We start from the raw sequence: 14,714 nt of genomic DNA on the forward strand, positions 1-14,714 counted from the left end.
CATTAATTTGACTGCTCCCCGTGCCCCTCTTCCATTAATTTGACTGTTCCCCATGCCCCTCTTCCATTAATTTGACTGCTCCCCATGCCCCTCTTCCATTAATTTGACTGCTCCCCATGCCCTCTTCCATTAATTTGACTGCTCCCCATGCCCCTCTTCCATTAATTTGACTGTTCCCCATGCCCCTCTTCCATTAATTTGACTGTTCCTCATGCCCCTCTTTCATTAATTTGACTGCTCCCCATGCCCCTCTTCCATTAATTTGACTGCTCCCCATGCCCTCTTCCATTAGACTGCTCCCCATGCCCCTCTTCCATTAATTTGACTGTTCCTCATGCCCCTCTTCCATTAATTTGACTGCTCCCCATGCCCCTCTTCCATTAATTTGACTGTTCCCCATGCCCCTCTTCCATTAATTTGACTGCTCCCCATGCCCCTCTTCCATTAATTTGACTGCTCCCCATGCCCTCTTCCATTAGACTGCTCCCCATGCCCCTCTTCCATTAATTTGACTGTTCCCCATGCCCCTCTTCCATTAATTTGACTGCTCCCCATGCCCCTATTCCATTAATTTGACTGCTCCCCATGCCCCTCTTCTATTAATTTGACTGCTCCCCACGCCCTCTTCCATTAATTTGACTGCTCCCCATGGTCACCTATCTCTCTCCTATTCTGCACCGCATGCCACTCCTAAGGCTAGGGTCACATTGCGTTAGTGCAATCCGTTTAGCGCTAGCGGATTGCGCTAACGCAATGTTTTCTATGGGGCTGCGGTCGGGGTCGCGGTAACGTCCCCGCTCTCGCAGATCCCCGATCTGCGAGAGCAGGGAACGGACCGCGGGCGTGCCTCGGACGCTGCAAGCAGCGTCCGCGGCACGCCAGGAATCACCGGCGTGTCGCTAGCGCGTGCCGAACATGGCACGCGCTAGTGAAGCGCGTTCCCATTGCCTTCAATGGGCACGTTAACGGACGCGTTGCACGGCGTTAATTTCGCCGTGCAACGCTGTCCGTTAAACGCGGTCCCATAACGCAATGGGAACCTAGCCGAACACAACTCTCTGAGTCAATCGTAAAGATGAGTGCCAAGAAAGAGAGGACTGTGCAGATTCTGTACTGCTTAAAAGTTCTTTCTCCGATTGGCAAAGGCAATTTCCCCAGCACTCTGCCCCATCATTAAAGGGAATCTGTCAGCAGGATTTCACCCCCAGACAATTCATTTGCGCATGTAGCTCTTTCAAAGACAAGTTCAGCAATATCTTTGCATGGCCAGTCCATTTCTCCCTTACTCAGAAATTGGCGTATGAATTGATATACAAATTAGGCTGAAGAGCGATTTGTAGATTTGAAGCCTCTCTCACTCCAGCTCTGTTCTTTGGCCAGTGCTGCCTCCTCCTGCTTCGCTGTCAGCCTCTATGCTGTAACTTCAGGCAAAAGGATCTGTCAGTCAAGCAGCAGGAGGAGGCGGCGGAGTTGGGTGGGGAATAGAGCTGGAGTGACAGAGGCTTCAGATCTACAAATAGCCCTTCAGCCTAATTTTAATATCAGTTCAAACAGGTATTTATCAGTAATGGTGGAAAGGACTGGCCATGTAAAAAAGGTATTGGATATTGCTGAACTGATCTCAGAAAGAGCTCCATGCATATAGAAATAATTTGTCATGTGAAATCTTGCTGACAGATTCCCTTTAGGCAGATCGTTCAGGGAGTCTGCACAGTAATGGACTTTTCTGAGTGGGGGCAGTTTTTTTTATCTGCGCTGTTTGATGTGAACAGTGCCTGTAAGCTTTCATAAGTGGAAATCCGTGTAATCAGATAACTCTGGAATGGCGCGTGGTTTGGTAAATTGTCTGGGAAATGTATAATTGCTACAGACACAAAATGTAGCAATCATAAATCCAGCATCACCTCCAATGTTTCGCTTGAACTGCTGCACCTCAAGGAATATAAAATCCGGCACAGAATGTAGATATACACATCCCTAACAGAAAAGGATCGGGAGCTTGACGAGGTGACTGTACGTCTAATGCACAGATGTTTCTCTGCAGGCAGCAAGGGAAGATAAGAGAAAAGGCATTTCTATTGCAAGTGAACTGAAGAAACTAGCAAAATCCAGCAGGCAGTCTCGGAACTTCACACTGTCGCCTCAGATCATGTCACCAGAAGGTACCCAGACTAGAGATGAGAAACCTGCATGCAGTTTGTCCTTCAATGACATCAGTGAATAGCCGCTATATTTGTGTGCATCCTATTCCATGCAGGTATGGCTGATTTACCTGTTCCTCTATTACTCCAGTTACTGAATTAACGAAATCCAAAAAAGTGAACTACTAACCATTTATATTTGTGTTTTCTAAAAAAAAAAAAAAAAAAAAAACAAGAACCCTAAACCGCGGCTTGTTCTCCTTTGTCTAATATATCTTTGGTTGTTTCTAACTCCTACTAACATATTTCCCCAGCCCCAGGATGATACCGCGAGCACTGACCTTTATGGAGAGATGATCAGCATGAATGTGGCACTTTACGCATCATTAGCGGTGTAATCGTAAAGAAAGTAAATGCAGCCATAAATGTACAATGCGAGCAGTGTGTAGAGAGTGTAAGCTACACAAGTGATCCAGAAGGAAAGCCGGGCGGCCAAGAGAATGTCAACTCCCCCTGCAGTAGTGTTCAAAATAATAGCAGTCCAATATGACTAACCAGATTAATCATGGTTTTCGGTATAAATTATATTACCACATGTCAAACAATTTACCAGTTGGTGCAGTAGATTCTAAGAAAGCCAACAGACTCCGCATTAATGATGTGCAGGTTTTTGAGTCTGTGTATTAGAATAATTAATTGAAAACCGGGAGTGTTCAAAATAATAGCAGTGTGGAGTTCAATTTGTGTGGTCAGTCATTCTGTGAAGAAACAGGTGTGAATCAGGTGGCCCTTATTTAAGGGTGAAGCCAGGACATGTTGTACATGCATTTCTCCTTAAAAGCCTGAGAAATATGGGTCATTCGAGACATTGTTCAGAAGAACAGCGTACTTTGATTAATCAGTTGATTGTAGATGGTAAAACTTCTAAAGAAGGGCAGACAATGATGGGCTGTTCAGCTACAATGATCTCCAATGCTTTAAAATGGAAAGCCAAACTGGAGAGATGTGGAAGAAAAGGGAAGTCTACCATTGGAATACATGGAAGAATAGCCAGAATGGCAGAGGCTCAGCCAACGATCACCTCCAGGATGATCAAAGACCGTCTCAAGTTACCGGTGAGGACTGTGACAGTGAGAAGACGCCTGTGTGAAGCTAATCTCTTAGCAAGATGTCACCACAAAGTCCCACTGATTGTAAAAAAAAATGTACTGGAGTGGATAATCTTTGCAAAAGATCACATCCACTGGCCTAAAGAGAAATGGAGAAACATTTTGTGGGCTCATGAAAGTAAAATTGTTCTTTTTGGGTCCAAGAGTCCCAGACAGTTCATCAGACGACCCCCAAACTCTGCATTCAAGCCACAGTACACCCTGAAGACAGTGAAGCATGGTGGTGTAGACATCATGATGTGGGCATGTTTCTCTTACTATGGTGCCGGGCCTACTTACCACATACCAGGGATCATGGACCAGTTTTCATATGTTAAAATACGTGAAGAGGTCATGTTGCCTGACGCTGAAGAGGATAAGCCTTTGAAATGGGTGTTTCAACAAGACAACGACCCTAAACACACCGGGAAACGAGCAAAATCTTGGTTCCTGTCCAACAAAATTGAGGCCAGCCCAATCCCCGGACCTTAATCCGATAGAACACTTGTGGAGTGTCATTAAAAATAACATTTCTGAGGAAAAGCCAACAAATGCCAAAAAATTGTGTGATGTAGTCCAAGCATCCTGGACTGGAATAAGTTGACAATATAGACAACAAAGATGTGAAGCAGTTCTAAAAAACTGTGGGTATAAAACTAAATATTAGGTTAGTGATTCACAGGAATGCTAAATCCACAAAAAAGTACATATTGTGAGTTTGTAAAGACAAATTCCAGACACTGCTGTTTTTTAGAACTGCCCAATGTTCATTGTTATTTTCTGTAAAGCAGTTAAAAATTATATCATTTCTTTTCATGTTCTGAATTAGAAGACAGTGTGCAATGTTCCCAATGCTGGAAATAAAAACCAGTATGAAGATTTTGTGATAAACTCATGTTTGTGAACACACTGCTATTATTTTGAACACACTCCTATCAAAAGGTCCACGGCTTGTACTGGAGTCTTTTTTTCCTGCATGGTATGTGTTTATTGTTTTGCACTAATGTTTATTGTTTTCTTCCTTCTGTAAGATCTAATTTATCAGGTTGTCACTCCTATATTCTTACATGACACAAATGAACATACAGACCATTACTGTATGTCAATTAAACACAGGAATGTCAGAAATAAAATGTAGTCTGTCTAATGTGGTCATAAATAAGCTGAGGAGCCAACAGCCAAAAGAGATAGAAACTCCCCTTCAGAATGATGTCACTGATGGACATTTCAATAACTCATTCTTCAGTCAAGCAACAGGCAGCGAAACACAGCGCCTATAGAAAGCAAACTACAAAAAAATATATGAAGCCCAATAGTAAAAAGGAATTTTTATTTTATTTGCAAAAATACAAGTATAGAATGTTTCTATATCATTTAAGTTTTATATTTATAAACAAATCACCTATGTACTGACATTTGAGCACATGTGGAATAGGAAAGTCATACACACTTCAGGTATGACAGAGTCATTACAAACAGAGTGATCTATTTCAAGTGTTCATTTCTGTTAATGTTGATGATTATGGCTTACAGCCAATAAAAACCCAAAAGTCATTATCTCAGTAAATTAGAATACTTTGTAACAGTAGCTTGAGAAATTATTTTAAAATCCAAAATGTTGTCCTCCTGAAATGTATGGTCAGTAAATGCACTCAGTACTTGGTCGGGGCTCCTTTTGCATCAATTACTGCATCAATGTGGTTTGGCATGGAGACGATCAGCCTGTGACACTGCTGAGGTGTTATGGAAGCCCAAGTTGCTTTGATAGCAGCCTTCAGCTCGTCTGCATTGTTGGGTCCGGTGTCTCTCATCTTCCTCTTTCCAATACCTCATAGATTCTCTATGAGGTTAAGGTCAGGCGAGTTTGCTGGCCAATCAAGCACAGTGATACTGTTGTTTTTAAACCAGGTATTGGTACTTTTGGCAGAGTGGACAGGTGCCAAGTCCTGCTGGAGAATCAAATTTCCATCTCCAAAAAGCTTGTCGGCAGGGGGAAGCATTAAGTGCTCTAAAATTTAATGGTGTACGGCTGCACTGACTTTGGTCTTGATAAAACACAGTGGATCTACAGCAGCAGATGACATGGCTCCCCAAACCATCACCGATTGTGGAAACTTCACACTAGACCTCAAACAGCTTGGATTGTGGCCTCTCCACTCTGCCTCCAGACTCTGGGACCTTGATTTCCAAACGAAATGCAAAATTTACTTTCATCTGAAAACAACACCTTGGACCACTGAGCAAAAGTCCAGTTCTTTTTCCTCCTTGGCTCAGGTAAGACGCTTCTGGTGTTGTCTATTGGTCATGAGTGCCTTGACACAAGGAATGTGACACTTGTAGCCCATGTCCTGGATATGTCTGTGTGTGTGGTGGATCTTGAAGCAATGACTCAGCAGCAGTCCGCTCCTTGTGAATCTCCCCCAAATTTTTGAATGACCTTTTCTTGACAATCCTTTCAAGACTGCGGTTATCCCAGTTGCTTGTGCACCTTTTTCGACCACACTTTTTCCTTCCAGTCAACTTTCCATTAATATGCTTGGATACAGCACTCTGTGAACAGCCAGTTTCTTTAGCAATGACCTTTTGTGGCTTACCCTTCTTGTGGAGCGTCAATGACTGCCTTCTGGACATCTGTCAAGTCAGCAGTCTTCCCTATGATTGTGGCGCCTACTGAAACAGATTAAAAAGATCCCTTAAACACTTAGGAAGCCTTTACAGTTGTTTTTGTTATTCTTATTTACTGAGATAAAGACTTGTGAATTTTCATTGGCTGTAAGCCATAATCATCAACATTAACAGAAATAAACACTTTAAATAGATCACTCTGCTTGTAATGACTCTATATGAGTTTTACTTTTTGTATTGAAGAACTGAAATAAATTCGCTTTTTGATGATATTCCTATTTAGCTAGAAGCACTCATATATTTTGCCAAACCGGATACTTTGTTCAGCCCACGGCTGCCTCTACTACAATGCCATCAGCTGTCAGAGAGTGCAGGGAGTTTGTTTTGCAATTGAAAGGGTAACCACAGGGTAGAGAAGACTGCATTTTAGGGGGTGGTCACATTGTCTTTTTCCAATGTTGGGGTTTTTTGTGAAGAAAATGTGACAAACAAGAAAAAATAAAAGGCTCAAAAGACTAAACATTCATTTATGTGTAAATACAGCCGTGTTCATATTTTTTGAGATTCTTTTAAATGTTCAGGCTTCCAAGAGACTACAGACATTTAAAGGAAGTAAAATGTAAATTCTTCTGTCATTTACCACCAGGTGACCACTCAATACTTACAGCACAAGTCAATGAGAATGCTAAAAAAGACTCCTGAAAGATGCCTGGGTGTTTTATTTTTAGGCCTTTTTTTCTTCTTCTTTTCCTCCACAAAAAACAGCGTTTTTTTCATTGCTTAATGGAGATTAAAAAAAAAAAAAAAAGTCTGAAAAAACGCACCAAAAAAATACTGAGGAAATAACCAAAGAAAAAAAAGATGCTTCAGGTTTATTGTGTGAAGTGCAGGAAGTCCGCCATGTTACTCTCATACCTACACCTTTGTGTTGCAGGCTGCGGTGTATGCTCTGATCTAGTGCGAAGAAAAAGAGAAGAAATCGCTTTCGTCGGACACAGACACGCCAGCGGACATCGATCCTGCTGTAGGAGACTTACTGCACCTTGGTACTTCCAGTTACTTAAAAATTGGAAACTGCCAAAATGACACAAGTGATAGAACTGTAGTGGATTTCCCATGAATACTTTGCCTTTATCGGTTATCACAGCGGATTTCCTGTGGCGCTCGTTGCAGAGCAGGAGCTTTTTGGTGGCGCAGCGTAAAGGATGGAGAATAGCGTTTCAGGGTTTTGGTCGTTTTATGTGACGCATGCTCGAAGGACAGGACACAGAGGAACTTGAACTTTATAAGACCGGGTGAAGTCTATTGACGCGTCACTTTGAGTATTGCTAAAGAATATTTGGAGGTGTGTATATAATTATACATCTACACCCCAGTGAGATGGCAGCAGAGATGTGACCCTCATTACTAGTCTTACATGGAAGTAAAGTAGGAGAGTCACTGCAGAGGAGGTGTGGTACAGAAAAGCACAGCAGCCATGTCCTGGTGAGTCCTACTGCACACTGTAATGTTACTGTATCGTTATACATTCAGGGGGTTATATGAAATATTTGTCTTTATACATCATTTATTCTTCATTTTTTTATGGACATGTAGCACCTTATGATTTTAGTACTCGGCGATGTCAGACATATTTTTATTTAAGATGTTTTATTTGTTTACAAGCAATTTGATTATTTTTATGTTGTACTCGCTACACGGCTAATCTGATGTACAGCAGCAACCAAGCGTACCTGACATGGACTACAAATATGGCGCTGAACTAGTGTGCTGGTCCTGCCGGTACCGCACACACCTTATATAATGCCTCTCTATAGCAGACTTTCAATGAAACAAAACTACACACAGGACCGTGCAGATTATTCATCTTCCCATTCTGCTGTATACTTACATTTTTTTTTTTAATTTTAAACCATTAGTAGTCGAGCCCAAAGTTTGTGTCCCAGTATGTATATATTTTTTAATTATTTGAGAGTGGTTGATAAAGGGAAATCGCGCTAATATTGCCATCGCACAGTATTTGGATTGCTGTACAAGGAGGTCACAGTGGCGGCGTATACTTCATTGTCCGCCCAGGCTGATTTTGGGCAAGGATCAGTTTAGCTTAAAGCCGGAGATTCAGACTCTTTCTGGGTTGAGCATTATTTTAGTTTAGTGATGGTTGTTACTTTAAGTTCCTAATACGATGCTTAGAGACATTATTCAGATATTGGCAAACTTTGCCATTTATTTTATTTCGATCCCACAGCGGAGCCCGGTAGTGAGTAGTAGGTATTTCCTTTATTTGTGGGCAGTGCCACATATCTAAGTTGGATACATTTCAGTTATCCAAAACTTGTATTTATCCACAACATGGAGCACGGCTGGCACATTGCCTTGCATTGTACATTATCTAATGACATGAGCCAGGAAATTGAAAGAAATTGGGCAGAGTAGTCCCATTAATTGTCACCTGGGTTTCATCATGGACGATCAGATCACGTCTGTGAATGTAAATAGTTTGTGCTCTTGTTACGCTCTGCCTAATGGGCCATGTCATGAATGAAAGTGTAATTATCTTATTATGTCTATTCAGACTTGTGAGCTGAGACATTGGCTTGTAGATTGCAGAAGTATTTACTTTAGGTTGGGTGTGCCATCTTCGTAGGCAGACTTTCTCAGATCTAGGACTATTGCACCAGGCGGTTGCTGTAGACTGCGTGTTGTCTGAGAAACCTTCTCATACATTTCAGAAAACTTTCTTGTATTTATTTTCTTTAGACCTGAAGTCATAGGACTACGTTTGGCTACATGTGACTAGAAGCCAGAGAAGTTCATGGGGCCTGGAAAGGCAGCGCAGAACGCTGGCATAGTCGTGGTTTTGTGCTTTCACTTGGATAACGTGCACATTGTGCTCTAAGAAATGTTTCGCTCTTTGTAATATACTGAACAGTAATTTGTATAGGGTTAAAGGGACACTGTCACCTGAATTTGGAGGGAACAATCTTCAGCCATAGGGGCGGGGTTTTTGGGTGTTTGATTCACCCTTTCCTTACCCACTGGCTGCATGCTGGCTACAATATTGGATTGAAGTTCATTCTCTGTCCTCCGTAGTGCACGCCTGCGCAAGGCAATCTTGCATGTACTATGGAGGACAGAGAATGAACTTCAATCCAATATTGCAGCCAGCATGCAAGGAAAGGGTGAATCAAACACCCAAAAACCCCGCCTCCATGGCTGAAGATTGTTCCCTCCAAATTCAGGTGACAGTGTCCCTTTAAGACATGAACCGCTCTCTGTAAAAGGCAGGAAAATTACGGTGGATGTTCACCGTATAGAGCGGTAGTTAACACTTCAGGCTCTTATTGATCGCAGGTTCTCTCAAAGCCTTATGCATTTGCTACATGGCCTAGACTTAATCTGACTCATCTGCAATCTTCTCCATTCTTTTGCTTGACATTGCACTTATCTGGCATATATTCTTGTGAAATGTGATGATCAGATCGTAGGGCCTAATACAAGCTCATAGTAATTAATATTAGTAGTGATGAGCGAGAACGCTCGCGTGCTAAGAGTATCTTCTATGCTTGGGTCGGACAGCCGCCAGACATGCAAGGATTGTCTGTTTGGTAGATGCAGGTATTGCCTTACAGCCACGAGACATGCAGGTGCGGTGGACTCATAGTACTCGAGCACGCCGAAGACCCCTCTACTAGCACACGAGCATGCTCTGATAACATCTTAGCCGTGCACGCTCGCTCATCACTTATGCTATTTATTGTACAGCAAATTAAACTTCTTGGACCACTTTTGCAGATTGCTAGTTGCGTTCCGAGGTCAAAACTGTGGTGTTTGTTGGGCAACATGAAATAAGAGAAATCCACATGGATTTTGCATTTTGTGTAACACTAATAATATGTATATGTACTTATTGCACTGGTGATAGACTCTAAGCCCCCGATTCATCATTTGAGTCATTTTATTGTCTTAATCTTTATTTTTTTTCACTGGTGGAATTTGAGCCAAATTTGCCAATATGAACACAATGTTTTATGAATTGGCAGAAATTTAGAGATGCTTATCCTTTGCACAAGGTTTTACTCTAAAAGGCACAAATCTTTTGAATAAGCTTCACAATGTAACACATTAGTCCTTAACTATGCCAAGAAAAGCATTAGAAGATTTTATTTCCCTGTGCTCGAATAGGGTACGAGTGTGCAAAAAACGTTCAACACTTCTGACTTTTCAAATTGTCGCATTAGGCTTTAGGCTATGTGCACACGTAGGAAATGTGGTGCAGAATTTTCTGCACTAAATCTGCATCTCCTGGCAGAATCCGCAGGTGCGTTTTTTGTGCAGATTTTACTACTGTGGATTTATATAATGGAGGGGTGCAGAAACGCTGCAGAACTGCACAAAAGAAGTGACATGCGCTTCTTTGAAATCTGCAACATTTCTGCGCAGATTTTTCTGCACAGCTTTTTTTTTTTTTCACATTGATTTACATTGTACTGTAAATCACAGTGCAGTTCTGCTGCAGAAAAATCTGCATCATGTGCACATACCCTTACAGCATCTGGATAACCTAAGCCACCACCATAGTGGTGAAAGAAAGGGCAAAAGCAAGGATGAATCCACCCCAAGTATCATTTTGGAAAATCTTTTTTTTTTAATATTCTAGGCATAGAGTTTCTGATTGGTGGCCGTCAGGGTCCTGAGACCCTCACCAATAGGTTAACATACCGCTCTGACGTGCGCAGCTCCTGCATGAAGACCGTATGGATTCAACAGTAAAAACATATTAAGTGCTAGTAACACTAGTTTTTTTTTTTTTAACTTGGGGACTTAGTGTGATGAAATGAATTAAAGTTGCCCAAATTAAACACAGGCCGACCATCTAAAGGGTACGGAGCCCATGTTTTGGGAGAGGGAAGGATGGTGCGATTTGTATTTAAACTCCCAATCCTTTTGTTTGCAGAGACGGTTACCAGAATATTTTTGGCTGTCGCTTCTCTAAGGTGTATGAGCACCCTAAACTATCAGACATTTCCACGGGTAGTAGTGCTCATTGTTCTACAAAGACATTTAGGCTACGTTCCCACAAGGAGTATTTGGTGTTTGCAAGCTTTAGGCAGCATTTCTGCACCCATTACGTTAATTGCATTGTTGTCTTTGCAGATTTTCTGTATCAAATTCAATTCAACGGGGAAAATCCACACAAAATTCAGCGTACCCACAAGAGAAATTGACCTGCTGTGTGTTTGAAATCCGCAACAAGTCAATTTACACTAAAAAAACACCCTTCCGTGGGTGTGAGACTTCTATAACTACAATCCCAACTTTTGGAACTGTAGGATGTTTTTTTTTTTTTTTTTTGCACAGCGAAAATCTACAACATTAAAGGTCATGGTAGGAGCTTACTGTGACATTGCAGACCCTGGTGAAGGAGGCATGGAGCAGTGTAACGGGCACCGACGTGCTGCGATGGGTGTAATTAATGTGCCTCCTGCTATTTGTCGTCATTGTGCCTGATTTATGCATGTTATGAAGTGTGTGACAGTATCTTGACTTTTTGTGCCAGTTTTGAAGTGTTGGTTTTGTAAAAATGATTTTTCCATTGGACTACTTAATATATACAGACTTGAAACACTGTTGTATTTGTATATGTTGAGAATAAAGATGGTTTGCTTCATGACTTGTCAGTAAGGTTTCTGATCATTTTAGCGATCTGATAAGAAAAAGTTAACAAAAAAAAAAAAGACCTTTTATTTATCACAGAGTGTTTCTGTCTCAAACATATATACAAAGACCGAGAAAAAGAAAGTCTTGAATAAATATCTGCAAGTCCTTGAGAACTCATAATGAATATCTTCTCTTTCTGACCACCATCATGGGTCCACAGCTTTCACTGGTGAGGCAAAGTCCAGCTCGGCTGATGGTACCTTGCTAAGCTGCTCCTCAATCATCGTCTGCAAGTCTTCACTCAGCTCATGGCTTCTACCTTTGTTCTGCAATCAAAAACCAAAAATCTTTAGATATTTCATTTTCTCCCTCCATCACAGGAGAAAAAAAAAATTCTTGGATGTAAGTTCTCACAGTTAAATTCATGTGGGGCGGTCATGTTTCTTTTTTGTCACATTCGTGGCAAAAACACAATTTTAGCATTTTCCAATATTCCAAACAAAAAACTATTGCGATTGTGGCAAAAAAATGCAGCTGAATGGTGCAATCAATTGGATATATATATATATATCTCAGTCCGATTAAGTGCACAGTCACACGGCCGTATAAAAGTCACCTACAGGGGTCCAGACTACAACTTTTGTGAAAGGACAACTTCTAGTATGCCCTAACAACCATAGGTCAATGTCTGCTGGTCGTTGTAGTCTCACAATTGTTGAAGTGCCACAGGTTACAGACTAGTGATGAGCTAGCGTGCCCAGATATAGCCTTATCCGAGCATGCTCGGGTGTTAAGTGTTGTGGGTGCTTGTGTAATATGCTCGAGTCCCCGGGGCTTGTGCAGCCATATCAGGCAGTCCTCTTGTGTTGCACAAGCCCCGTGGCCTTGAACATATTACTCGAGCACGCTCATCACTGTTACTTACCTCTGCTGTATGGTAAAGGGATTCTTTCAGCACAAAATTACTTTTCAAACCAATCACATGCGTTCGGTACATACCAAAAAGTTTAGTGCACTTTTTATCTACCTACATCCGTTTCAAGCTCTTCTAAATCCAAAGTTGCCAATGAAAAGGAGAGCAGAAATTGATGCGAAACAAGTAGGTAGGACGGTGCACTGGACTGTTTGATTTGTCATTTTGTGCTGATGGACTTTTTTTTTTGGGGGGGAGGGGAGGGGCCATTATATCAGTTCAAGTACAAGGGAAGTCAAATCTTAAAAAAAAAATATATACAGTATATACAAATGTAAAGACCATATACAGTATATATTTGAGTGTTACTTGAATAAACAAAAGGGCTGGATGAGGGGGATACAATAACCCCACTGCCAGTGTCTGAATCACTGCTACTTGCCCTGTTGATAAGTAGAAAAATAATGGTTGTGGACAGGTAAAACCAATTTAAAATGTATTTTGGGATTCTAGAAAAATGTGAACCATAGTCACTCATTTCTTTTAGTGTGTGTGAAAAAACAACAAGAAGAATTACACCTGACATATAATGGGGTAAGAACAAAAAGAAAAATTGTGCCTGGTCACAAATGGGGGTAAACGTTCTGGTCCTGAACTGGTTAAGCAGATCTGTGACGGAGAGGAGGGCTGGTCTATAAACACACTTTACATACTACTGAGAAGAAGCAGTGAAGCCATGTATACATTTCTCACTATAAACACTGTTCCCTTACATGGAGGAACGAATCGGAGGAACGAAGGATGAATCTTCAGCCTTATTCATCTCCCTTATTTGGGATCCATTTGAATACAATGAGAATGAACCCTGTCATAGTATTATCCTCCTCCAGCACTACAGCGATATGGTTTTGTCCCGATAATTAGGTGGCTGGAGCCGCAGCTGCATGTGTCATGTGTTGTGACTGTCACACAGCTGTGGCACCGGATTATCGAGAGCGCTCCAGGTATCCACTGCAGCTATGCGGTAAGCGCTATTAGCGAGCCGAATACGGAGAGATCCGACGATATTCAGTCATGTCTACTCCTGACCCAAACTCGGCATTCTTGGACATATATAGAATGTTTCAAGTACAAACAGTGAAACATGGATGTATGAAAATGGCCTTAAAAGGGGTTGTCAGCTCACAGCAGATTGCATTTTAAAGGGAACCTGTCACCCCCAAAATCAAAGGTGAGCTAAGCCCACCGGCATCAGGGGCTTATCTACAGCATTGTGTAATGCTGTAGATAAGTCCCTGATGTATCCTGAAAGATGAGAAAAAGAGGTTAGATTATACTCACCTAGGGGCAGTCCCGGTCCGGTTCTGGTCCGATGGGCGTCACAGTCTGGGGCCTCCTATCTTCATAGGATGACATAGTACGCTTGCACCGGAGTGTGAAGACAAGAGGACGTCATCTGATGAAGATGGGAGGCCCTGGACCGGACCGCGACGCCCATCGGACCAGAACCGGACCGGGGCCGCCCCTGGGTGGGTATAATCTAATCTCTAATTCTCATCTTTCAGGATACATCGTGGGCTTATCTACAGCATTACAGAATGCTGTAGATAAGCCCCTGATGCCGGTGGGCTTAGCTCATCTTCGATTTTGGGGGTGACAGGTTCCCTTTAATAACCTATCCATAGGATGAGATTGATGGGGGGGTAGACACTTTCTGCAAAGCACAGCTCAAAAAAATATGTAGCAGCCACTTACAAGTACTGCAGAACAACGATCAAAAAAACAGAACTGTCCTGCAGTAGCCGACGCTACACAATGGATGGAACTGGGCTTTGCTGCTCCATCCAAAGTCTTTACAAATCGGCAGATCGGTGGGACACCCCGTCATGGTTCTCATATTAATGACCTATCACAACAATCAATATACTATGACTGAACAATCCCTTTAAACAGACGTAAACAAATGCAGCAGCACAATAAGGTCTTATCCACGTCAAAAGGTAGAACTGCTCTCCTTATGAGGTTGTGTGAGACACGCTTATGTAGCCTGAAAACCTTACACAAAGTTCTACGAGAGAAGATTTAAGTAGCAGGATTGGAAGTGTTGGTGCTCTCTGGAATACAACACAATTAGTGATCTGATAAACTTGTAGGTTTATTGTCAATGTGTTTGAGTCCACTAGGTTATGTATGGTGGTCTTGAAGGAGTCGGTGGACTCTGAAACA

At 42.0% G+C, this 14,714-nt stretch overlaps 2 protein-coding genes across 2 annotated transcripts in view; one reads left to right on the forward strand and one right to left on the reverse strand.

Moving 5' to 3' along the window:
• PLCE1 (phospholipase C epsilon 1) overlaps positions 1–8,962 on the forward strand; it is a 336,405-nt gene extending 327,443 nt beyond the window's left edge. Inside the window, exons 34-35 of the mRNA XM_069753455.1 lie at positions 2,045–2,162; positions 6,849–8,962. Coding sequence (XP_069609556.1) covers positions 2,045–2,162; positions 6,849–7,000 — 270 coding nt within the window. The 3' untranslated portion in view covers positions 7,001–8,962. The remainder of the gene's footprint in view (positions 1–2,044; positions 2,163–6,848) is intronic.
• Positions 8,963–11,642: 2,680 nt separating this feature from the next.
• The window catches only part of NOC3L (NOC3 like DNA replication regulator), an 85,123-nt gene continuing 82,051 nt past the window's right edge, over positions 11,643–14,714 (reverse strand). Inside the window, exon 21 of the mRNA XM_069753456.1 lies at positions 11,643–11,901. Coding sequence (XP_069609557.1) covers positions 11,782–11,901 — 120 coding nt within the window. The 3' untranslated portion in view covers positions 11,643–11,781. The remainder of the gene's footprint in view (positions 11,902–14,714) is intronic.

This window comes from Ranitomeya imitator, chromosome 2, assembly GCF_032444005.1.
Source record: "Ranitomeya imitator isolate aRanImi1 chromosome 2, aRanImi1.pri, whole genome shotgun sequence".
In the NCBI taxonomy this organism is placed as follows: Eukaryota; Metazoa; Chordata; class Amphibia; order Anura; family Dendrobatidae; genus Ranitomeya; species Ranitomeya imitator.